We start from the raw sequence: 24,590 nt of genomic DNA, 5'->3' as shown, positions 1-24,590 counted from the left end.
GTTAAAAAGTAGAAGGTGATCATAAGCCTTTCATAGAATATATCCTGAAATGGAATGCTAAGATCTTGAGCTCATATTATAAAATCATTCATCAAGAAAAGAAAATCTAAATAGTGATTTCTTATTTATATCAACCCATAAAAATTACACATCAAAATGTAAAAAAAAAATTATGTAAGCAAACATCAGCTCTCATATTCAAGCTTTACAAAGAATTCAATACAACTCTTTTATAGTATTTGTCTATTACTCCCGACCCGACCCGACCTAAGAATTTCAGTTAAGTTGAAGACGTTATTTATCACCGAAGTGATCCTGTAAAGCTATTCTTATTTACTTGTGATGATTTGTATGAAAAAATATCGCTATTTTATTTTTAGAAAAAACATTCATTCATTGAACCAACTTTACTTAGTAATTCAATTACAATACTATTAATGTGAAGTTTTAGAAAAATGACTTTTAGGTATTTAAGAAAAGACTTGATGAACACATTAAATATTTTGCAAAGCAGTGGAAACATTTAAAGTAATAGTTTTCTAAACAGAAAAGCATGCAAATATCAGAGTTTTAACTAAATATCATGCTTTCATGATAAATTGAAACTACATCACCATTCATGAGCATGTGCATACATAAATTATGAATTCTGAAATATTGTGATATTGATGTGTTGATTTAGTGAATTGATACTCTGATCGTTGTATGAGTGTGTTTGTTCTGAAAATTGCTATGTTGTATGAGTCAACTACTGTTTGCACTGATTTACTTATGATGGGACTTACACTGAGCTTCATAAGCTCACCCCCTTTTAATTTCTATCTTTTCAGATAACCCATCAGGTTAGGACGCAGACACGACATCCGGAAGGTCTCGGCTCAGATTTTTTTATGAGAGTATTTTGGATTTATTATTTGAAATTCCCGTTATTCAAAAGTTGTACTGTTTTATGTGTTTTGAACTGTGGCATGGGACTTAGGTTTTGGGATTTATATAACATGCATGACATTTAATTTAATTATAGGATGTTGAAATATGGATATTAATTATCTATGCATGAAATATGGTTTTTATTAAAACTATGACGAGATATCAATTTTCCGCTGCATGGCTAAGTAAGTGAGGTTTGAAAAACATATTCATTTATAATACTGGAATACGACTTTTGCAAAACAATCATTAATATCAACCAATTTTTGAAACTAAAGTGTAATACTTCTGAAACACACTAAGTTTGCTTCATAAATTAAAGCAAATGTTTTAAACAACTATTTTTAATTTCCGATAGTTCTGTTGGGCCATTTTGATGATCAATGTAATATTCCGAATTTGAGCTTAATGTCTAAGCCGGGTTGGGGAGGTTACACAATTAATCTTGACTACCATTGCTTGAATTATATATAAAAGTATTTCTATTTAGTTGGTTATTTTTTAAAATATGTTGAATTGGTTATCAAACAGAAAAATAAGGGGTGAAATTGGAAGTCAAACTACTAAATGTAGTTTGAAATTCTCATTGGACTAAAAGGCAGCAATGGGAAATGGCATTTCCCACAAGTATCATCCAAATGCTAACACCAAAAATCTTATAAATCCTACTAAAATGTGTATAACTTTCCATTGTGCCGAAGATTATGAAATCTAGAGACTTCTTCTTTAAGACCATGTGTATCGAGTGCATGATCGGATTAACAATAAGGACGCTCTTCTCAAGACATCAACACTAAATCAAGCTTTGGATTTGACCAAACGAGAGCTTAGAGAAACATCAATCTTGTATGAAGTGAATAATTCAAACATGGTTGGGTAAAATAAATCATAATTTCTGTTCAATTTGTCATCTTCAATTCTCTTTTCTTTAATCTTAATTGCTAATGTGATTATTTCAAAGATTTTGACGGGACCTTTTCGATCTTTTTGCAAGATCAACTTTTTTATGATATGATCGCACCACGGGTTAGGATGATTTATAGATAACTCTAGGTATTGTATAAAAAAATATTGTGGAGTTATGCTCACATTCTTTCATCTTTTTCTTTTCTAGTTAAACTCTATTTTTAGTTTTCCATTTAAACTCTGATTAGTGTAGGCTATCTTAATATTATTTGACCTACGAATTTAGCCTCTAAATATGCCATTTTCCACCCTAGAAAAATAACCCATTACACATTTAGGTATTAGCTTTTACAAGCTTTTAGAGAATTTTGTGTTTACGTTTAAAGGGTTCTTAATTCGAGTTTCAAGGTTTAATTTTATCTCCATCTTTGTACTCTTCGTTTTTTCCGTTATAGTGAAATTATATTTACCTGTGATTTTTTATCATCTTCGGAAGGGTTTTTCCAAGTAAAATATTTGTGTTCAATCTTTTACTTGTTCGTTGCTTAATCGGGTTTATCCCCAACAAATTGATATTAGAGCTAGTTCAATTTCCGCAATCAACTCGTTTAGAAATGACAACAACAAGGTTTAATATTGATAAATTCAATGGCATCACAAATTTCAATCTGTGGCAAGTTCGGATGACGACAATTCTGATTCAGAGTGACCTTGAGAAGGTCCTTACAGAAAAGAAGCTTGCAGACATGGATCAATCAGAATGAGATAGGTTAGATAAAAAGACTCTATCCACAGTTCAATTATGTCTAACAAATAATGTGCTGCAGGAGCTTTTAATGGAGAAAATGGCATACATCTTATAGAAAATGTTAGAAACCCTATATGCGACAAAGTCTCTAGCTAACCGATTGGTGTTGAAACAACGTCTATACACGTTTCACATGGACAAAAGTGAGCATCTTAGAGGTCACATCAGTAACTTTTTTACTCTTTTGAATGATTTTAAAATTTTTTTGATTTAGATTAACAATGAAGACCAAACTATGCTATGATTGTGCTATTTACCCCATTTATACAAGTCTTTTAGGGAGACCTTGATTTATGGTAGAGATAGACTCTCGTTCAAAGAAGTGAAGGGACATCTATTGAGCAAAGAAAACTCGACAATGAGTTTGGTTTGGATCGTAAGTCAAATAGACAAGCCTCGATTTTGGTAGCATCAAGGAAGCGAGATAAGAGATGTCGCTATTGTCAGAAGTTAGGTTATGTCAAGATAGATTGTTATAAACTACAAAATAAAAGGGTTGTTGAAAGCAGCAAGGAAGATTTAGCTAGTGCTAATTTGGCCAATGACAAGGGTGATGATTTCTTGTTGGTGTCAACAAGTGAAAGCTCCAAGCTTATATTCGAGTGGATCTTGGATTCAGGGTGTTCTTTCCACATGTTTCCCAACAGGGACTTGTTCTCCACATACAATACAATTGAAGGTGGAGTTGTGTGCATGGGGAATAGTTCACCTAGTAAGGTAACCGATATTGGTATTGTTTAAAGAAGGATGCACGACGGGACAATTAGGACACTGTCAGATATCAAATATGTGTCTGACTTAAAGAAAAATTTCATACCCTTTGGAAATTTGGACTCGAAGGGTTGTAGAATTAACATTGAGTCAAGCGGCATTAAGGTATCCCGTAAGGCTCTCGTTTTGATGAAAGGTAAAAAGATTGACAATCTTTATATTCTGAAAGGATCAATGATGACCGGTGAAACATGACGTCCCTCATCTGTTAATGAGTCGAAGTCGACTTGTTTAAAGCGAAGACAACTTGGTTATATGATGGAAAAGATATGATCGTTTTGTATAAGAGAGGTTCTCTTTTGGATGTAGGTTTTGAAAAGATAGGGTATTGTGTTCGTAGAAATCAGACTCAGGTCAGTTTTAATTTGGTAGTGCACAAGCCGAAGACTAGAAGTCTTCTAGCTTCGAGATAAGCCGGTGGCGGGCTTTGGCAAAGAAGACGTGGTGGAAATATGAGTTAATGTGGAGATTTGTGGAGTTATGCCTCGCATTTTTTTGGCTTTTTTTTCCAGTTAAAAACTCTGATTAGTGAGAGTTATTTTAATATTATTTGACCTATGAATTTAGCCTATAAATAGACCATTTTTCCACCCTAGAAAAATAACTCATTACACATTTAGGTATTAGCTTTTACAAGCTTTCAGAGAATTTTGTGTTTATGTTTTGAGAGTTATTATTTTGAGTTTTGGGGTTTAATTTTATCTCCATATTTGTACTCTTTGTTTTTGCCGTTATAGTAAAATCATCTTTACCCATGATTTTTTATCCTCTTTAGAGGGTTTTTCTACGTAAAATATTTGTGTTCGATCTTTTCAATTTCTTCGTTATTTTACTTGTTCGTTGCTTAATATAGTTTATTCCTAACAAATACATGAATTAAATTCCAAATTTATGAAAAGTATTGAGACTTATAACATACTTTTAACCTAAAATGAAGAATAAGAGAGTGATGCATAAATGGAGAGCATAAGACACTTAAAATCTCATGACTCAAGTAGAAATAGTAAGTTTTAGGGTTTCAAAATTTTACATTATTTGATTTCATGGTTTGTTGGGAACTCGGAAGTAAGAGAGTGCTTATATCAAGCATTGAAGAGAATAATATGGATAAAATATAAGGTAGAGAAAACTAGATGTGTTTGGAAAGAAAGAAACTGGGTTGTGGATTTTTTTTTTTTCAAAAGGAAATTTTTTGAAGGAAATTTTAGAATCCTTTTGATGATTTTAGTATAAAATTTGAGTAAATTTTTATTTGGTATATGTATTTTTTATTATTTTATATAAAATACGATGTAATTTATATATGGTATTATATTTTTTTTGAAAATATTTATGTATTTATATATTCCGAAAGTTTTAAAAGTTAGAGAAGTAAAAAAAGCAAAGGGTAGTTGAGTTAATGAAAAGAAATTCACCATGGCCCGTCTTTCAATTAAGGGGGGAAAATTAGTTCCTCCACCATCGTCACAGTTCCTCACTTATTTACCATCTCTTTTCCTATTAGTTTTTACTCCATTCAACAATATATCATTGCATGCTTTAAAGGAACCCCAAACCAGAAACCCGACCTCAAATCTCTTACTCTCGGATTGTTGGTTTCTTTAAAGTTCCTTAACTCATCTCAGAGTTTAGTGTTTCATTGTTGGGTTTTCTTTCAATGGGACCCATTAGAGGTTTCAAGAGAAGAAAGAAAACAGCAGACAAGAAAGTGGTTGACCACAATGTCTTCTCTTCTTCTTTGGAGTCTCAACTTCAGCCTTTGGATTGGTGGGATGACTTCTCTAAAAGGATTTCAGGTTATTACAGTACCATTCCTTTTTTCTCAACAGTTCCTATTGTTTAAGCATTTGTCTTTTGATATCTTCAGTTTTTATACTTTTTGTTATGGTGATTACAAGGGCTGTTATTGGTTTTACTTTATGTTCGATGAAATTTCATGACTTGGATCCGAATAGGTTTCTTTTGATTTGGTTGAATTTGTAATAATATGTCTGCTTTACATTATTTGCAAGTTTGAACTTTGAAAATGCCTTTATATATTCGATATTTTTTGCATTTTCTAGATTGTTTGCATTGCTAGGCATTGGGTTATCTTTTACATTCCGTCGGTGCCTGTTTCCTATGCAGTTTCAACGAGGTAATTTGTTGGGTTTTGTGTTTTAAACTGTTTCTGATAAAATTTCAGATTTATAACATGGGTTAAAATTACAGATTTAGTGAGTAAATTGATGTTTTGTGGTAGTTCGGATATGTTGTTCTTAGTAAATATTACTTGATAAGTTGGCAGAGGCCTTTTTTAAGGGCAACTGGATATGAATCAGATCTTATATTACTTGAACTCGGGTGTGATACGGATATATGACCAACATGAGTACACAAAGTTTTTTCTATGTTTTCTTACGTATTTAGAGGGTCCTTATTAAGGGTCATAGTAAGGTACTCATGTCTACTGCATGTGAAAATATGGGTACAAGGCTTGATAACTTGTGTCTACGGTCATACTCCTTATATCCATGTCTGGTTATATGGTAGGCACGATTTCTGGACATGTGTGCTTTAAGAAAAATGAACAGTCGGAGCAACATAGATCATGTCCACATTTTTATTGTCATCAGAATAGGATCCTGTATCAGTATTACCATTTTATCAGCTGGGTGAGAGTTGAATTTGACCCTAACAAATTGATCCTGAATTTTGGCGTGTGCATCTAGAAACACTTGTCAATCGGTCTCCTCAGCTCGTTTTTACTTGTTTTACTCCCTTATGCTTAAAGAAATTTGAGAAAGTCCTGGATTAACTTCTTTTTTTTGGGAGTTACAGAACATATGTTTTAGATGTTCCTTGCATGTAAGGATGTTTGTTTCTTGAGATGAGCCGTTGCCATGTTCAAATGATTTCGTATTACAGAACATCTTGTTGTTTTAGATTTAAAACTGGTTGTTTGCTTGAACTTGTTGTTTTAGATTTAAAACTGGTTGTTTGCTTGAAGTAGTCAATGAAGTGTTCTACAAAGATGGAATGACCTTACACATATTTCAATCATCTTAAAACTAGGGAGATTCAGCTGTATAGATAGAGTGGTCTTAGAGAAACCATAATGACAAACAATTTGCTTTAAGACATGACATTAAACCAAGTTTAAGAGCCAGGCAGAGCTAGAGGTTGGGTAAATCGCATTGCCGTGGCATAGTTTGGCTTTTCAAAGTAGGTTCTACCAATAATTGCTGAAATGTTACGAAATTAATGGTTTCTTAGACTTTAATGGGATTTTTGCCTATCAATGTTGGTTCTGACAGCAAAGACTGCTTGCATTGATCTTACCTGATCATGCACATTGTGCTCAGAACTTGACCTTCAATATGAAATTTCAATATATGTGGTACTTTTGCACTTATGTATCGACAACAAAAACAGCTTGTACAATGATTTAGTTATCATCAATTCATCAATTTCTCTTAGTCGCTAACATGCTTTAAAATTCTTGGTTGTTAACAAGAAGAGAACTTGAGGATAGACTGGAAATCAATTAGAACATTGTGAATTATCTGATTAATCTCAGCATGTTTGATGAAAACATAACAAGTATGTGCAGTTCAATCTTGTTTTGAAAATTTTCCTTCGGGGCATGTGATTTTGTTTAAATTCAATAGTCCGAATACAATGTCATTGATACGCAGTGAGCCTTGTGGTGATTGGAATAACAGATTTTTGGTGGCTTGGCATTGTAAAACAGTAATGTCGAGGCTGATATGTTGTTAGTGATTGAGTTTCAAAAGTTAATGATCTTACACTGATATAACCTTGTTTTCATGTCACCTTTTAGGTCCTTTATCTCAATCAAAAGGTTCGAGAAGTTTTGAATCAATTTTCAGAATTTCAAAGAAGACTTTCAACTACATATGTTCCTTGGTAAAGGAAGATATGATGGCTCGGCAATCAAGCTACACCGATATAAACGGCAAGCCTTTGTCTCTAAATGATCAAGTAGCTGTCGCCCTTAGAAGGCTTAGCTCAGGTGAATCGTTATCGGTCATCGGTGATACTTTTGGGATGAATCAGTCAACTGTTTCACAAATAACCTGGCGGTTTGTGGAAGCAATGGAGGAAAAAGGGCTGCACCATCTCACTTGGCCTTTAACAGAAGCAGAGATGGAGCAGATAAAGTCTAAGTTCGAAAAAATCCGGGGGCTTCCTAATTGCTGCGGGGCAATAGATATTACACATGTTGTTATGACTCTACCTACAATGGACCCGTCAAATAACGTCTGGTTTGACCGAGAGAAGAACTACAGCATGATTTTGCAGGCAGTTGTCGACCCGGAAATGAGACTTCGTGATGTGATTGCTGGTTGGCCTGGAAGTTTAAGCGATGCCGTTGTCCTCCGGAGCTCAGGTTTCTTCAGACTTTCTGAAGAAGGAAAACGACTAACTGGTAAGAAGCTAAACATTTCAGAAGGAATGGAAATAGGAGAATACATAATAGGGGATGCTGGCTTTCCGCTATTGCCGTGGCTCTTAACTCCGTATCAAGGGAAAGGCCTTTCGGATCTCCAAATCGAGTTCAATAAAAGACATGCTGCAACCAGAATGGTCGCGCAGATGGCTCTGGCGAGGCTCAAGGAGATGTGGAGAATAATACACGGGGTAATGTGGATGCCTGATAAGAACAGATTGCCAAGAATTGTTCTTGTCTGCTGCTTGTTACACAATATTCTTATTGATATGGAGGACGAGGTTTTCGATGATATGTCATTATCCCATCACCACGATACTGGTTATCGTCGACAAAATTGTGAATATTTTGACCAGTCCGCCATGATCATGAGAGATAAACTCTCTCTCTACATAACTGGAAAGTTGCTATCTTGAAACAATCCTTTGGCTGTCCCTCCGCATTGTATTCTTGATTTCTACACTCAGAAAAACTGATTGTCCGACATAGTTGTAATGCATGTAACAGTTATGTAGCTTGACTACGAACGAAATGAGTCCCGTGGTATTAGTTTCCATTCATTTGCCTTTGTTAGTTGAACAATTTGGACTAATATTTGGAGCAGCTTATCTATTTTCATTTTTGACAGTATAGGTTGTTTGATGTTATCTGGTGTTCTCCACATCAGCTGCCGGATTCTATATTACTCGCACTCGGGAGTGAATGTTGGATATAGATTTGTGTTTAGCATGAGTGTTTTTTAAAAGATTTTTCATATAATTAAAGGATTAATGGACAGTCATATTGTCTTGGACACCATATCAAATGCAATTACTTAAAAAGGAAATAAAGAATTTTCTGGAATTTAAGATGGACAACTTTTGCCTTCGGTTCGTGAATCAGGGTGCAAGGAGATGTCTTTCAGGAGATGATTGTGAAGGAATTAGGCAATTGTTCTGGACCAGGACAACTCTATATCTATCTATATATATTTAGCATATCAGCATATGGTCGTTCTTTGGGTTTTTTTATTGGAGCTTCTAATGTCCTTATAGTTTTTTTTTTTTTGTCAAGCACTATTGACGCATTTTGAATGGCTGCTCATACAATTTCTTTTGTTAATTTCATTACTTTTTTTCATTTGATTTTTTTAGTTGGTTTTTCGTTTGACACACCAAACAAATTCAAATTAGATCTAAGAATTAAAAATGGCAGCAATTAAAACAAGTAATAAAAGATATAAAAATAACAAAGAATCCAAATCAAAGATTAGAAACAATTAAATAAGAAAAAAAAACGAAATAAAATAGATGGAAAAGATGAAAAGTGGCGTGTAGAAGTGTTTAGGAGTCTTTTAAACCAGATAAATCTACAACCTCTTCAAACTACTTTAATTTTCCCTCCAACAAAGAAAAATTTGGCAAGAAAAAGTTTGAACATGATCCGATCATTAAAAATCTTCTTAAACAAAACTCAAGAGAAATTGTTGAAGAGAAAAACTCAAAGAAGATGCTTTGAATGAATAATAAATTATCTAAATTGAAGATGCTTTTATATAAATTAACTACGTATGTCCAAATAAAACTCTCAAGTATATTGAAACTCTAATTAATCTAATTTAAACTAAATTTTTTTATTAACATAAAACTCTTCGAATTAAAAGTCTGAAACTTATAATTTCCGTAATAATCCCATTCAAAAATTCTGCTTGCGCAGTATTTACTAAAACGATCATAACTTAAGATATCAAACTCGAAATCGAGTGATTCGAAGTGTGTTTCGAAACTAAAAGATAAATCTTCGAACGCTATAAAGACATCTCAACCCAGAAATATCTAAATCCTATCAAAAAATCCTCACAAATCAACTAATTTTCTAAACTTAAAAATTGACAACTTCAATAAATGATATTTAATAAATTTATCTCATTTATCATCTTGTATTTAAGCTATAGTATATACTTTGCTGCATCGGCCTATGAACTTAATATCACACTTGTCTATACATAAATTTTGTTGTTAATAAATAATATATATAAATTTTGATGTGAATAAATAATTGAAGCATAGATAAAAATATTAATCCTTTAAATAAAGAAATTAACTTTTTACGTAAAAAGTAATTTTTTCCTGAAAGAATGGAAGTACATTGATAAGTGGTGTTTGGTAATTTTCAAGTTTCAGATTTTAATAAGATGTGATTAATGAAAATGTGAATGAAACTAATGCATTGTTTACATAAAGTGTGACTTTAATGTGGAAATTCAATATCCTAAACCTTATCCTTAGATTTTCAAATGAAAATAAAATTAAAAGAGCAAATGAAAAAGAATTCACAAGTAGAATTAAAATGATAATATGTGTTTAATTTATTTATTAAATTTTAAATATATTAAGGGGATCTATGTAATTATCTTAATTTATTGATTTCAATAATAAAATAGTCACTCAATTTTCAACTCAGTCACTCAACTTTCAAAAAATAATAAATCAGTTACTAACGTTATCGAAAAGTAACAAAACAATCACCTATTAACATTTTCCGTTACAGGCCTAACAGGACAGGTGACGTGGCCAATTAACTTTCCACGTTGGACAAAGAGCCGAATGGTCTAAGGTTTGGACAAATTTAGGGAAAAGAAAAGAAAAGATAGATTGGGATTAAGGAAAAAAAAGAATCGATTGGGATTAAGGAGAAAAAAGAAAATCGATTAGGATTAATATTTTAGGGTTTAGTGTTGGATGATTGAAGGGTTAAAACTTTCAAGTAAGAGTAAGATTGAACGATTGAAGGTTGAAGGATTGATATTTTGGGTTTCGAGTTTAGGGAGAAAAGAATGCAACAAATGATATTAGTGGTTAGGGTTTAGGGCCTCAATGGTTAATAGAAGAGAAGCAACCAATGTTGTTTCATCCACTGTAACGGGTAAGTTTCTTTGTTGGTTTATGATTTTTTGGATTTAAGGGGATTTGAGTTTAGGTTTTTTTGGATTTCTTTGTTGAAAATGTTGCATTTGCATGGGGTTTATGCAATGTGTATGCTTATTGTTTGTATTAAAGTGTATGGCAGATTTTGATTTCTTTGGTTATTAAAGTGTATGGCAGGTTTGGATTGTTCTAAAGTTATTATCTGCTATGTGCATACATATAGCTTTAGGAAATAGATAAATTAATTCATATTTTTATGACTACTTATATCAAGCTTCTTTAGGTTCAAATATGACAAATAAGTTCCTAATTTTCAAGAACATTTTTAAATCTTGATTCAAATATGATTATTGTTTGTATCAAAGTGTATGATGATTTGGATTTTATAAAGATATTGTGTGCCATGTGCATATATATATCCTTAGGAAAGAGACAAATCAATTCCTATTTTATGACCAACAATATCAAGTTTATTTGGATTTAAATATGACAAATCGGTTCCTAGTTGTCAAAATATTTTTAAATGTTGATTATGATTATTGTTTGCTATGTGCATGGTAGAAATGGATTTGTTTGTATTAAAGTGTATGACATGTGCATGACAGAAATGGATTTGTTTGTTTTAAAGTGTTTGCTTATTGTACATGTCAGAAATTGATTTTTTTTTTGGTATTAAAGTGTTTGGTTATTATCTGCCATTGCCTAGGTTGTATTAAAGTGTTTGGTTATTGTCTGTCACTGCCTTCATTGATAAATTTGTTTGGAAGGTTTACTTGATTATGAATTTAATAAGAGTGAAGAATAATTGTCTGATTTTGATGTGTCTAATAGTGATGATTCTGAAACATTAAATAATGTTGGAATGAATGTAAGAGATAAGGTTAGGGTTAATCGAGATGGCTTAAACATGGATGATATAGAAGTAAAGGAACTGTCTGATAGTGATGATTTTGAAACCTTAAATAGTGCACATGAATCTGACTCAGATAGCCAAAATTGGCTTGAGTTTATCTTAAAAAGTGACATGAATAATCCAAAACTTAAGGTTGGACTGTTATTTTTGACCAAAGACAGTCTAGAAGAAGCTGTTAAGCAGTATGGTAGGCTGAATAGTTATTTATTAAGTTCCCAATAAATTATCAAAAGAGGTTAAAGGCAATTTACAAGTCAAATTGTTCTTGGTACATATGGGTCTCTAGACTACACCCTAATGCCCAGACTTGGCAAATTAGGAGTTTAGACTCCAACCATACTTGTTCTAAGGTCTATAAAAATAAGAATATAACCTCAGCTTGGCTAGCTCAACATTATAAAGACAAGTTCATTGTTGATCCTGATTATTCTTTGACATCGTTGCAACAAGATGTCAAAAGAGATTTCTTTGCCTTGCCTTACTAACCAAATGTAGGAGGCTAAACTTCGGGCAGTGGATTTACTTGAAGGAGGTTATAAGGCACAATATGAGAAGATATATGAGCATCTGTTGGAGGTTAGGACCCAAAATGTTGGAACAAAAACAATCTGTTATCTAGATAACAAGTTGTTTCAAAGGATGTCTGTTTGTATATAGGCATGCAAAGATGAGTTTAAGGCTGGTTGTAGGAGGATAATAGGTTTAGATGTATGTTTCTTGAAGGGCTACTTTGGTGGCTACCTACTAGAATCTACTAGGTTAGATATAAATAATGGACTTTATCCTATTTCATATGCTGCTGTTGAAAGTGAAAATCAAGCATCATGGTGCTGGTTCTTGGAGTTGCTCACATTGGACTTGGAAATTGTAGACTCATATCAGATATCTTTCATGTCTGACAAACAAAAGGTAAAACTCTATTTGTTTCTTTTGTTGTATGCTTTTTCTGTTTAGGATGTATGCCAAAGAATTAAATTGTTTATGTTCTATTTACAGTGACTTGTAGAAGCAATATCCATGTTGTTTCCTAATGCAAAAACAAGACACTGTGTTAGACACCTACATGCCAATTTCAAGAAAGTTGGTTTCAAAATAAAGGAATTGGAAGATTTGCTTTGGAAAGCTGCCAGAGCAAGCACTCTAAGAGATTTTGAGGATGTCATAGTTGAACTGAAGAATACCAATCAACATGCTTATGATTGGTTGAAGGGAAATAACCTTGCTCACTGATCAAGGTCCCACTTTTCATTTACGAGTCAGTCTAACATGTTGGTGAATAATCTTTGTGAATGCTTTAACAAGGTAAACCCCTATTATTTTCTATATGCAGTTTATTAAGGAGCAAGTTTCATAATCATTTATGTTACCTATTGGTAGGTGATATTGGAAGCAAAAGGGAAGCCCATTCTGACCATGATGGAAATAATTAGGACCAAGATTATGAGGTTGATTGTCAAGAAGAAACAATAAGCTGAAAGAAATTAAAGGAAACTTGTGTCCAAATATCAAGAAAAATCTAAATGTCAATATGAAATATTCGCTGAGGTAAATAGATCATTTTTAATCTATATGTATTTATTCTACCATCACATGCTGGTGGGGCTCATCACATGTTGTCTTTACTTGAGTATGATATGTTTCAGTGACTATTTTTTAGGTGTGTTCCATCACGTGCTGGTGGGGACAGATATTAGGTTGAATGTGGTCTAGATAGTCAGCATGTTGTGGACCTAGTTGAGAATTCTTACTTCTACTGAAATTGGGATATCACTGACATCCCTTGCATGCATGTGGTGGTTGTCATTCATTTAAAAGATGAGGACCTTGAAACTTATGTACAAACTTGGTACACCAAGGAAACCCAGCTTGCCATTTACTCCAACTTCATCAGGCCAGTAAAAAGTCCTAAGTAATGGGAGTTTGTGATGGACATGCTGCCAATACTGCCTCCTACACTAAGAAGGCCACCTAGCAGACCTACTAAGATGAGAAGGAGAGAATTTGATGAACTACAAACAACAACAAAGCTGACCAAGAAAAGAGTGGAAATGAAGTGCAATAAATGTAATAAATTAGGCCATAATAAGAAGAGTTACAAGGGAAACTCGACTAGAACATTCCAGTAAGTCATATACCTTGGCTTCATTAGTTTACTTTTAATATGCAAAGTGTTTGATGGATTTCACTTATTCGTGTAGGTCACAAGACACAAAGCTGGTGTTCATAACCAAGTGGTTGCCCCAACTCATCAAGAAGCTACCCCAACTTACCAAGAAGCTACCCTAAGAGAAAAGCTTTCATTCAAGAGAAAACTAGTTAGAGAACCAAACATTGTTAGATGGATGCCTTCTACTCAAGAGTCATCTATCTTAGACCCATCGATGAGACTGTGAACCGAAAGTTTATTTTGTTAACTGTTTTGAGCTTATTGTGTAAGTTTGCCTATTACTACTACTGATTTCTTAACTTAGGCATATTCTTTTTTTTTTTGTAAATTCGACTATTATTGCCATTGATATCTAAACTTAGACAAATAGTAGAATTTTTTTTGTAAATTTTCCTACAATTCAAACGAGTTCAATTGTATTGAATTGTAGGCAAATTTAACAATAGTTTACCTTTCTTTTTGTAAACAGTTTGGCCTTAATTAATGAATGAAGTATAATTTCTATCAATGTTTTATGCTTTTTCTTTCATCTGTACAAAATATGTAAGTATTGCCAAAATTGCATGGAATATTGTTTCGTCTCTTTTATCCCATTTTCCTGTGGATGTCATATTGTTGTATACTTATAGTTGAAAATGCAACTTATGGTGATGTTGGATTTGTATTCCATTGTTGTATTAGTTAAGCCGCTTGCTTCATATTAGGCCATCACTTAATCGACTGTTGAGTGACAATGGGTTACACTTGTTTTGTTTTATGGATTCTTAATGAATTTTATTAATGATATTGGAAAATAACTGCAACTCTTATGTAATCAATATCATTAGAGAAAATGTAAAGAATTTAGCTTAAAACCCAAAACTAAATAACATCACCATAAATAGGTTTTCCATTTCAACAACAACAACGATACCAGCTATCACATAAGCTGGTTTTTCATTTAAACAATAATATTACAGATAACAGCACCACACACCATGCTTTTCTCTCCCTCCTCTTCATTTTTTTAGAAGACCCAACAACACAATTCGTGAATAGGGCGTCAATGGTGGATCAAACTAGGCGAGAAAACAACATGGATTTTGAAACCCACTCTCATACTTCTTACACCCAACAAACCTCCTACCTGGGTTGTCATTGGACCAATAAGTCTTTAAATTGATTGAGTTTCCACAATAGCACACCGGAATCACGATCAACATCTCCATTTCTTCTCTCCTCCTATTTTTAAACAATAAATGTTAATTATGTTAAAGCTTAATGTTATTTGGTTTTTTTGGTAGAACAATGATTCAAACTATATTATTTATGGGATAAATAAACAAATAAATCACAACTTAAGTTAAATATTATCTAGTTTTTTAATAATACAATTACTGAATTAATTTATGAAATAATAGAAAGAATAATTTAATTTAATTTTTATAATAGAGAAAGGACATTTATTGGGTTTTTTTACCTATATATTATAAAATAAAAATACTTAAATGACATGTTAAATAAATTATGTACCAAAATGGTACATCCAAACAAGTGGAGGGTGGTGCACAGGCGGCACCACCCTAAAATTCTGATAAATTTGATTGAAATTAAAAAAAAAAACTAGTAAAGGCAACTAAATATGAGGCACATAAAAAAATACGGGTCAAATACGACCCAATACGAATAAAACCCGACCCAAAACTCGACCCACTGTCATAGATGGGACAGCACAACTGAGCAGTAGTGGTCATGCTTGCTGGAGAGGTGGCACCGGCTGGTCACGCCTACTGTAGAGGCAGCACACCATTGGTCACACCATTTCCACAGGCGGCACCAGCCTGCGACTTGTCAGCGATGGGACGGGTCAAATGGCATGCCCGTGAGTTGTGTGTTTGGGGACCATTATAAGGTCCCCAATGTCCCATTTTTTGCTGGAAGAGAGAATAAAATCTTTGAAGAAGAGAAGAAGAAGAAGGAGAGAGCGAGAAGGGAAAAAAAAAGAGAAACAGAATATAGAGAGGGAAGGAGAAAGAGAAGGAACAATAAATAAATAAAAAAGGAAATGAGAGTTTGTTATTTAGGGAAGATTTGATGTTTAAAAAAAATCATAAAAGATATATTTTTTTATTTAGTAATTTTTTTGTTATAAATAAATGTTAATTTGTTTTTGTTGTTATTGTTGATTTAATTCGGATTTAATTTTTAATTTTATTTTGTAAGGTATTATTTGGTTAAAAGAGCTATTAAGGTATGCTTGTATTTATTTTATATTTTCATTCATTCATAAGTTATTTTTAAGGTTTATCGAAGGAAAAAAGCCTATTTATGTTATGTATAAAGGATGTTTTATTTTTTATGTAATTTATTTGTTATGTGTGTTTTAGGTTGATTAGATTTATTTTTATGTAATTTATTTGGCATGTTATTTTGATTATTTTAATATAAATTTTTATTTTTATGTAGGTAAAAGACGAGACCATTGGTATGGAATTTGTGAATGGGACTATTGAGTTAGAATTTATGAGATAAATTAAGAATAATAGTTTACATGTTCTAATTTTTAAGATTTTATAATTGAGAATAAGAGTTTATGTTTTTAAATTTTATTTTATGTTTTTATAAATATTATAAATGAAATTTCTTTTGAATCCTTCTATGCAAAAAAAAAATTTTTTTGACAATAATTAAGTTGGCATGTTATTATATATATTATATTTTAAACCAATACATTTTACTTATTATCATTTTAAAATAATAATAAAAATATTCGTATTTATTATGTTGAGATAGTTTATGTTATATTTTTTTATTGGCATGTTATTTTTATTATTTTAATATAATTTTTTATTTTTATGTAGGTAAAAGATTAAACCATTGAGATGAAATTTGTGAATGGGACCATTGAGTTGGAGTTTGAGTTAGAATTTATAAGATATATTTATTTTGTTAATGTAGTACAGCAAAAAAAATGATGTGGACAAAACTATTTGGTATTTTTGTAATTAATGACAATATATAAAATTTAGGTATTTTGATAAATATCTAAAATGCATCAAACTTAGAAATTAATTACGAAATTTGTTTTGAAATTGCGGTATTGCAATGAGTTCATTGATTAAGAACGATGATCACATATCAAACACGTTAATAATATAGTAATATATTGTTATTTGTTAATCACGGGTTCCCTTAAAAAGTTCTACGTCATTTATGAAAATAAATTATGTTATAATAACTATTTTCTGTAATTTAATAGTGTCAGGGCCCGTACCGCGCATTGAGGGGTCGGGTGAATGGTTTAAGATATCCCCCGAATGAATGACTGATGTCATACTTGGAGTTAGCCGAATTCGGGTTAGTAGCATTGATCCGGACGTTTGATTTGTGGTACGATTTAATATCCGCATTGGTCGAGCGTTGGAGCCTAGAGACCCACACTTTTCATTTGCCGTGTGGGGAGTGCACTTTCACTCTGGAGGATGTTGCATTGCAACTTGGGCTCCCAATCGACAAGAGTGCCGTAAAGAGCGTAAGTACGATAGCTGAGCCAATTGCCCTTTGTTATAGCCTACTAGGAGTCTCACCCAACGATGTTGAGTCCAAATTTACGAGTTTGAGATTTTCATGGATGAAAGCCAATTTTGAACATTTATCAATTAATGCCACTGAGCAGGAGGTGATGTGCGCAGCTCGAGCGTACATTATGCATATTATAGAGGGTGTACTGATGCAGGATGTGAACAACAATAGGGTTCATTTGATGTATTTACCTCTATTAACTAATTTGCAGAATGTTCGCTCGTATAGTTAGGGTTCCGCAGTTCTGGCTATGTTGTATATTGAGCTTTGTTGGACGACAAAGCCTGATGCCGTAGACATAGGCGGGCATGCCTTATATTGCTACAGTAATGGGTTCTTTATCGGATGCCATTCTTGGCATCAGTTAAGCACCAAGCATACGTATTTCCACTAGTGAACAGGTGATAAAATTTAATTTGTTACTGCAATTAATTGACATTTTTTTCTAATGATACTATTCAAACATGTAATTTATTTTCGTAGATGGAGTACCAATCCGGGTATCGGGAGGTCATACACTGTCCCGATATATCGTCTGATGATTGAACAACATGCCGGAGAAGGGATAAGCTATTCCAATATTCATGGCATGTAATTACTTTGTATCTCTTACTCGAACCGTGTTAAATTTTAACCATGTTATTAATCGTGCAGTTTATCTGGATGCCGCATCGGAGACCAGAAATTGCGGCTGTTATACCCTCATCTGCCCACATTCATTCTCACTTGTGGTGCATTAACGCACAAATTATCAATTTCTAAATAGTCGAGTGGTATAACAGGGACCGAGTACTCCGACAGTTTGGTTGCATCCAGTATATCCTGGCTCCGCCAATATAGTTGGGGAAGATTCATGGGATTAACAAGAGAAGAAAACATAGAAATAATTGGGGGGTTGTGCACCAGAGATATATTGCAGTGTGGGATAATCGGATGGCGCGGAGACCTTAGATAGATATTTCTTTCGATTTGCAACCATCGTTAGAGTACATACAATGGTACTCTAGTACAAGAAAACCATATTTACTTGGTGGGCAATCGATTGTAGTCCCTCCGCTCATGCATCGACTTGGGGCATACGAGCCAATGCCCGATATAGAGGCTGAGCCAGAGCCAAAGCCAGAGCCAGAGCCCGAGCCCGAGCCCGAGTGATCGCATATATATTTCAGTGATAGTTCTTATCATCCGGAGTTGTAGGTGAATGATTATTTTTCGGGCTCGTCAAGACACGGATATCATTTCGGGTTTGATATCTTTAGTCCAGTACCACCACAGTACAGCACTCCTCTCGGCCCGTATCCACTGCATTACTCCAATCTTCCTGGGTCGTATCCACCGCAGTACAGCATTCCTTCTGGCTCAAGTTTATCAATGGTGTTTGGGGCATATAATTTTTCTTTTGTGTTTCGCACACTCCTACCTGCGACTGAAGAGGATGTTGATCGCCGCGATCACCCACAACGTAAAAGAAAAAATATAAATCAAGAAAAAGACAATCTTTGTATTTATTTAATTAGATTTATTGCAACATTAAAACTTGGAACAAACTTTGTGGTCACAAATTAGATTAATTGCAACATTATAACATTACAACATTAAAACTTGGAACAAACTTTGTAATATAAATTAAATACATTACAACATTAAAACTTGGAACAAACTTTGTAACATAAATTTTGTAATATAAATTAAATACATTACAACATTAAAACTTGGAACAAACTTTGTAACATAAATTTTGTAATATAAATTAAATACATTACAACATTAAAACTTGGAACAAACTTTGTAATATAAATTTTGTTAATTAATTAAATACATTACAACATTAAAACTTGGAACAAACTTTGTAATATAAATTAGGTACATTGGATTACATAAGCTCAATTCCTACCTGATTGTGATGATTGTCCAATATGGTAGTTTCGTTGCAGGCATTTACTCTGATTATGACCAACTAATCTGCACAATCCACAATGCTTACCGTCATATTTCTCCCTAATGTCCATTTCATTATGGATTCTGGATGATTGCGAATGACTTTTTGAATTCCTACGCAACCCTTTGTCTGGGACAAGCTTGAAAGTCGTCGAAGACACCTCCCACGTAGACAGGTCAGGCAGGACGGGGAACTCATTCTCCCAGACACGCAACGTGCACTCGAGGGTATACAAATCATCGACAAATTGTTCAACATTGAGCAAGACTTTAGCACACGTTGCCACGACATGCACACATGGATAATGAAGTGTTTGGAACCTCTTGCAATCGCACTGTCTGTTTTGTAGATCAACTCCATAAGACCTAGGTGGTATACTGGGTTGACGACCGATAGTCTTCGTAACTCGAAATGTTTCAAGACATTGTAAATATACTTCTACATTTATCGACCTCGCCATCCGACGGTTTGTAACCACTGCATCCCTGACATCTTTGACAAACACGTGTCCCGCTTCCATCTGGTTGACTTGTTGCTGACCCATTCTTGGCATCAAGGTAGTCAACCTGTAGAATGTAGCTGAGAAGACAGATGAAATCAGAAGATGTCGTGTTTCAACATTACAGATTTGATCCCCTCCACCAAGTTTGTGGTCATATGACCATAGCCTAAGCCCTCGTCAAAACTTTGAGCCCATTGTCAGGGCTCTATGGTACCCAACCACTGTCGAAAAGATGTGTTCGTTTGACCCTTCATGTCACTATCAAGTCGAGTCATTCTTTGGCAGAAAATGTGTGGCTCTAGCTTGTGCGCTGTATATGTATTAAGAAAAGATAAATTACAGTATTTCCCTAAAATATTAAAACTTATATTGAAAAGATAAGGTTATCATTTACCCATTCTCACAACTTGTCTCCGCCAGTCTGCATTCTTATAATCTCGATAAAAGTTAGTCGCGATGTACCGGATGCAGTAAACAGATTTCCATGGCACACCAGAATACCTAATAGTGGCAATTAATCATTTCCCTCTATCGGAGATAATGCAAATATGATCGTTGCTAATAACATACCTTCGCAGACTGGTAAGGAAGAATTCCTACAATTCTATATCCTTCTTATCTACAATGATAAATGCTATCGGGAGCACGTTCTTGTTCCCGTCTTAAGCAATCGCAAGAAGTAAGATTTGTGTATATTTCCCGTATAGTCAGGTCCCATCTACTTGCACAAACGACTTCTAGTGGGGAAATGCGCACACACATTGATCAAACGTCCAGAACATTCGATAAAAAATTCTTTTTCCAGCTTGCAGTTGGTCATCCGGGCCATAATAAGGTCGTGTTTGTAACTCAATGACAGTCCCTGGTACGTACTCCAGCATAGCGACTATATATCCCTGTAGCTTATTGTACGACACATCAAAATCCCCGTACAATTACTCTATTGTCATCTATTTAGCTATCCACACCTTTCGGTATGATACTCGATACTGGAATTGTGCCTGCATTTCGGCAAACCGAAACTTTAATGGTCAGCATGTCCTTCACCATTGACATGATACACGTACAGATAGTTTTGGAATCAAGTTTTCGATGATCTTCTGTCATACATATTGATGTGCATGTGTGAGGCCCAACAAATTTTCAATCTCCCAGATCTGCGACTTCTGATAAATGCAGTTCATACCCACCAATTGCAGCCGTCTACCGACTTTCAACACTCCCCAATATATAATGTCGGTTTAGACACTACGACTTTGTAGTGTACTGATATATTTATGCTATACAGCTTAATAGAAAATATGCACTCTTCCTTACTTTTGAGTCTCTAGCCTACGAACAACTCCTCAGGATCAAAATCTAGAGCCAACTGGTGAGCAGATAGTATTTCAGGATACTCCGAAAACTCGACTACGTGTGCCACATCGGGGTTTATGAGCAACATGTGTGGCCCAAGATTATTGTGTAGCACAATACGTCGAATCTGGTTCCAACTGAATGCGCATTAATGTTTCCATCATCATTCACGTCTTCGTCGTCAATATCATCGGGGACCTCGTCCACATCGAGATTACTATCACTATCGACCTCGTGATCACAAGGATCACTACAAATGTATCCATCATCACCAACCACATCAATATCGGGTGCAACATTATGATCGATATCGATCCCGCGTATAGTCGATTCACTCTTAACGTACGATATTGGAGCCACCATACACGGTTCTGAGCTCCATGTTCTTCACCTAATGCAGTCAGATCTTCAGTTGGCTCCACACCAGCTAACTCAGTAAATAACTGAATTGGTGCATTTTGGTCATTCTGATTCCTACAATAAATAGTGACCATTGTCTCCACGTCTTCATCGTCTACAAGTTCTATTTTGGTGAATTTGATGGGATCTGTCGAAACTGGAAACTTGTAGAAAAGTTTCGAGATCCTTCTCCCACAACGTCTAACAATTTTTGTGCTAATCTTTTCCTTCATATCATTGAATGAGACATTTCTATTAAATCTCATTGCTATTTATTGGTAGCATTCAAATATACATCCAACGGTTGTTGTCAAGATTATTCCATTGTAATAAACGCATACGAAAAATTGATTATCCATTTTCAATACTCAATCTGTTAAAAAATAAACAAAAATTCTCATAACAATTTCGAACAACATAAAAATACTTACATAAAAATTTAATGAATAAAAGAGACCAAAATTATATCAATATGCAATTTTTAAATTATATAAAAATTTAGTTTTACGTTTTCTTCCATCTTTGATCTTGTATCTTCCTCTGGGAAATTCTCTATATTAAATTCTAAATTATCTTCAAATTCATCTTCTACGATCCAATTTGAAAATTCCTTAGATTTTCTTCCTCTTCAATCTTTATAACGGGTATTGAATTTATGAATTCTCTTGGTAATTTTCTAACTAATTTATCCATCCATGGTATGTCAAACATATTTTGCTTCCCAGTCAATGTAACACCCCTAACCCTTATCCGTTGCCAGAATAGGGTTACGAAGCATTACCAGGCTATTCAGGTCAAATATGAACATTTCATAACATTTAATATACATATCAAAAACCAATTATAAATCACAGATATTGTCCCTTGTATGAGCCCTTGAGGCCCAAAATACGCATTAGAAATAAACTGGAACTAAACCAGAAGCTCAGAGAATTTTTCCCAAAATTTCAAAATTTTCTTAGGAGTAGGGGTCATACGCCTGTGTGACCAGGCTGTGTGGATCACACGGCCAAGAGACACGCCCGTGTCTTAAGCCGTCTGGGCATTCGATATGAAGCACATGGCCATGTCCCAACCCGTGTAACTCTCTGACTTGGGCCACACGACCAAGCCACACGCTCGTGTGTTAGGCCATGTATAGAGTGTAGGGGTCACATGGCCAAGTCACATGTCCAAGTGCAAAAACTTGGTTATTCTGTTTCTAAATTTTATAGATGCAGAGGATACACGACCAGACCACACGCCCATGTGCTAGGTTGTGTGTCACACACAGCTGAGGCACACGCCTGTGTCTCTGCCCATGTGGACGAAAATAGGCCATTTCAAGGCTACTTTTCTCACCCATTCTTGATTTCAACTTAAACATCTCAAATTTCATACACATAGGCCATAACAATGCCCCCAAAACAACCAATTCCTAGCTCTAATATTGTCATATTATCACATATATCCTAACATTCTAATTCACTACATTAGTCAATTCACCTATATACTTATAAACCATCCATCACCTAAGTACTCCAAACACATATATAAGTTGGTTGGGAATATAACAAAATGTAATTCTTAACATTTACACAAACCAATCTAACTCTATACATGCCATATAAACCAAAGTATACGTTACAAAAGCTACCGGATTAAATTGGATAGTGTGGTTTGATGTGTTGATCCGATCTCCCAACCTCACGTTAATCTACAATGACATTAAAGAAAACAAGTAAGCTTAATGAAACTTAGTAAGTTCGATGGCTTAAAACATAAACCTTACCGAACAATATCAATAACAACACAACACAACACATCAAATTAAATAAATTCATTTAAAGTAATTTCTCTGTCAATCACAATTTCAATCGATGAATACACTTATTTCGGATCAATATCAATAACAATAATAATTCTTCCAAATCAATTTCTTATGTCACTTACCAAATCTTACCGAATCGGAGAACGACTTAAGAATATGAGTACATCATTTTCATAAGCTCGAAGGCTAAACAGAAGCACATAAGTGCTAAACAAAAACCCAAAAAGGTTGAACGAAAGTTCATAGGAGCTGAACAGAAACCCATAAGGGTTAAATTGAAGCTCAAAAGAGCTGAACGAAAACCCATTAGGGTTGAACAGAAACTCATATGAGTTAATAGAAGCTTGCGTGAGCTAAATGGAAAGTAAACACGAATGTTCGTAACAAATGCTGAACCTCGATCTACTTGGGTAATTTGCCATCAATTCATCCTTTGCATTTACCGTCAATTTATCCTTTGTCACAGAACGATTGTACTCAATCCCGCGTTCCACTAGTTTTGAACAATCAATTCAATTTCATAATTTAACAATAATTTTATTTTCAACAATAACTATGAATAAATACATAATACCATTCATCAATTTAATAAATAAATATTAAATTTTAACCATACTAACTTACTTGGGTTAAATTGTAAAATTTGTAGTAGTTCATGGACTATTCTGCTAATTTCCCTTTTTCATGATTGTCTACGGGCTCTTGTTCTAAAATATAAAATTCTCCGTTCATTACCACATATTTTAGTTTCAATTCACTTCACAATTAACACCCTTAATTTTCAAAATTACACAATTACCCTAATTTTTACAATTTTTACAATTTAGTCCCTTACTAATTAGTCCATCAAATGAACTAATTTTTCTCAATTGACAATTTATATAAATTTTCTAAGCTATAATACAGGCCTTGATAAAAAAATTAATACCAAACCCTAATATTTAATGTTTTCACAATTTGGTCCTAAAATCAATATCTATCAAAATCACTTAATAAAATCATCATATAACAAAATTAAAACTCTAAAACCATGTTATTTCATAAAAAAAAATCTAGTATTCATCCATGGTAACTTTCAAAATTACCAATAAATAAAAAAAAACTAATGAATTAAATAGTTGGACCTAATTGTAAAAAGGCTTAAAAATATAAAAATTTCAAGAAAAAGG

General features: G+C 33.8%; 1 protein-coding gene across 2 annotated transcripts; it reads left to right on the top strand.

Annotated features, from left to right (window-relative positions):
* Window positions 1–4,878: 4,878 nt before the first annotated feature.
* Window positions 4,879–8,498, top strand: LOC105780710 (protein ALP1-like). Of its 2 annotated transcripts, none has more exons than XM_012605190.2 (2): window positions 4,879–5,211; window positions 7,239–8,498. In XM_012605190.2, exons 1-2 carry the CDS (start codon window positions 5,073–5,075, stop codon window positions 8,282–8,284), a joined length of 1,185 nt encoding a protein of 394 aa, XP_012460644.1. In that variant the 5' UTR covers window positions 4,879–5,072; the 3' UTR covers window positions 8,285–8,498. The 2 variants fall into 2 exon arrangements, with proteins under 2 accessions (XP_012460644.1, XP_012460645.1); XM_012605191.2 differs by lacking the exon at window positions 4,879–5,211 and adding an exon at window positions 5,343–5,552.
* The last annotated feature ends 16,092 nt before the right edge of the window (window positions 8,499–24,590 follow it).

The sequence above is a fragment of the Gossypium raimondii genome, chromosome 4, assembly GCF_025698545.1.
Source record: "Gossypium raimondii isolate GPD5lz chromosome 4, ASM2569854v1, whole genome shotgun sequence".
NCBI classification, from domain to species: Eukaryota; Viridiplantae; Streptophyta; class Magnoliopsida; order Malvales; family Malvaceae; genus Gossypium; species Gossypium raimondii.
This window is presented reverse-complemented; position numbering and strand designations above follow the sequence as displayed.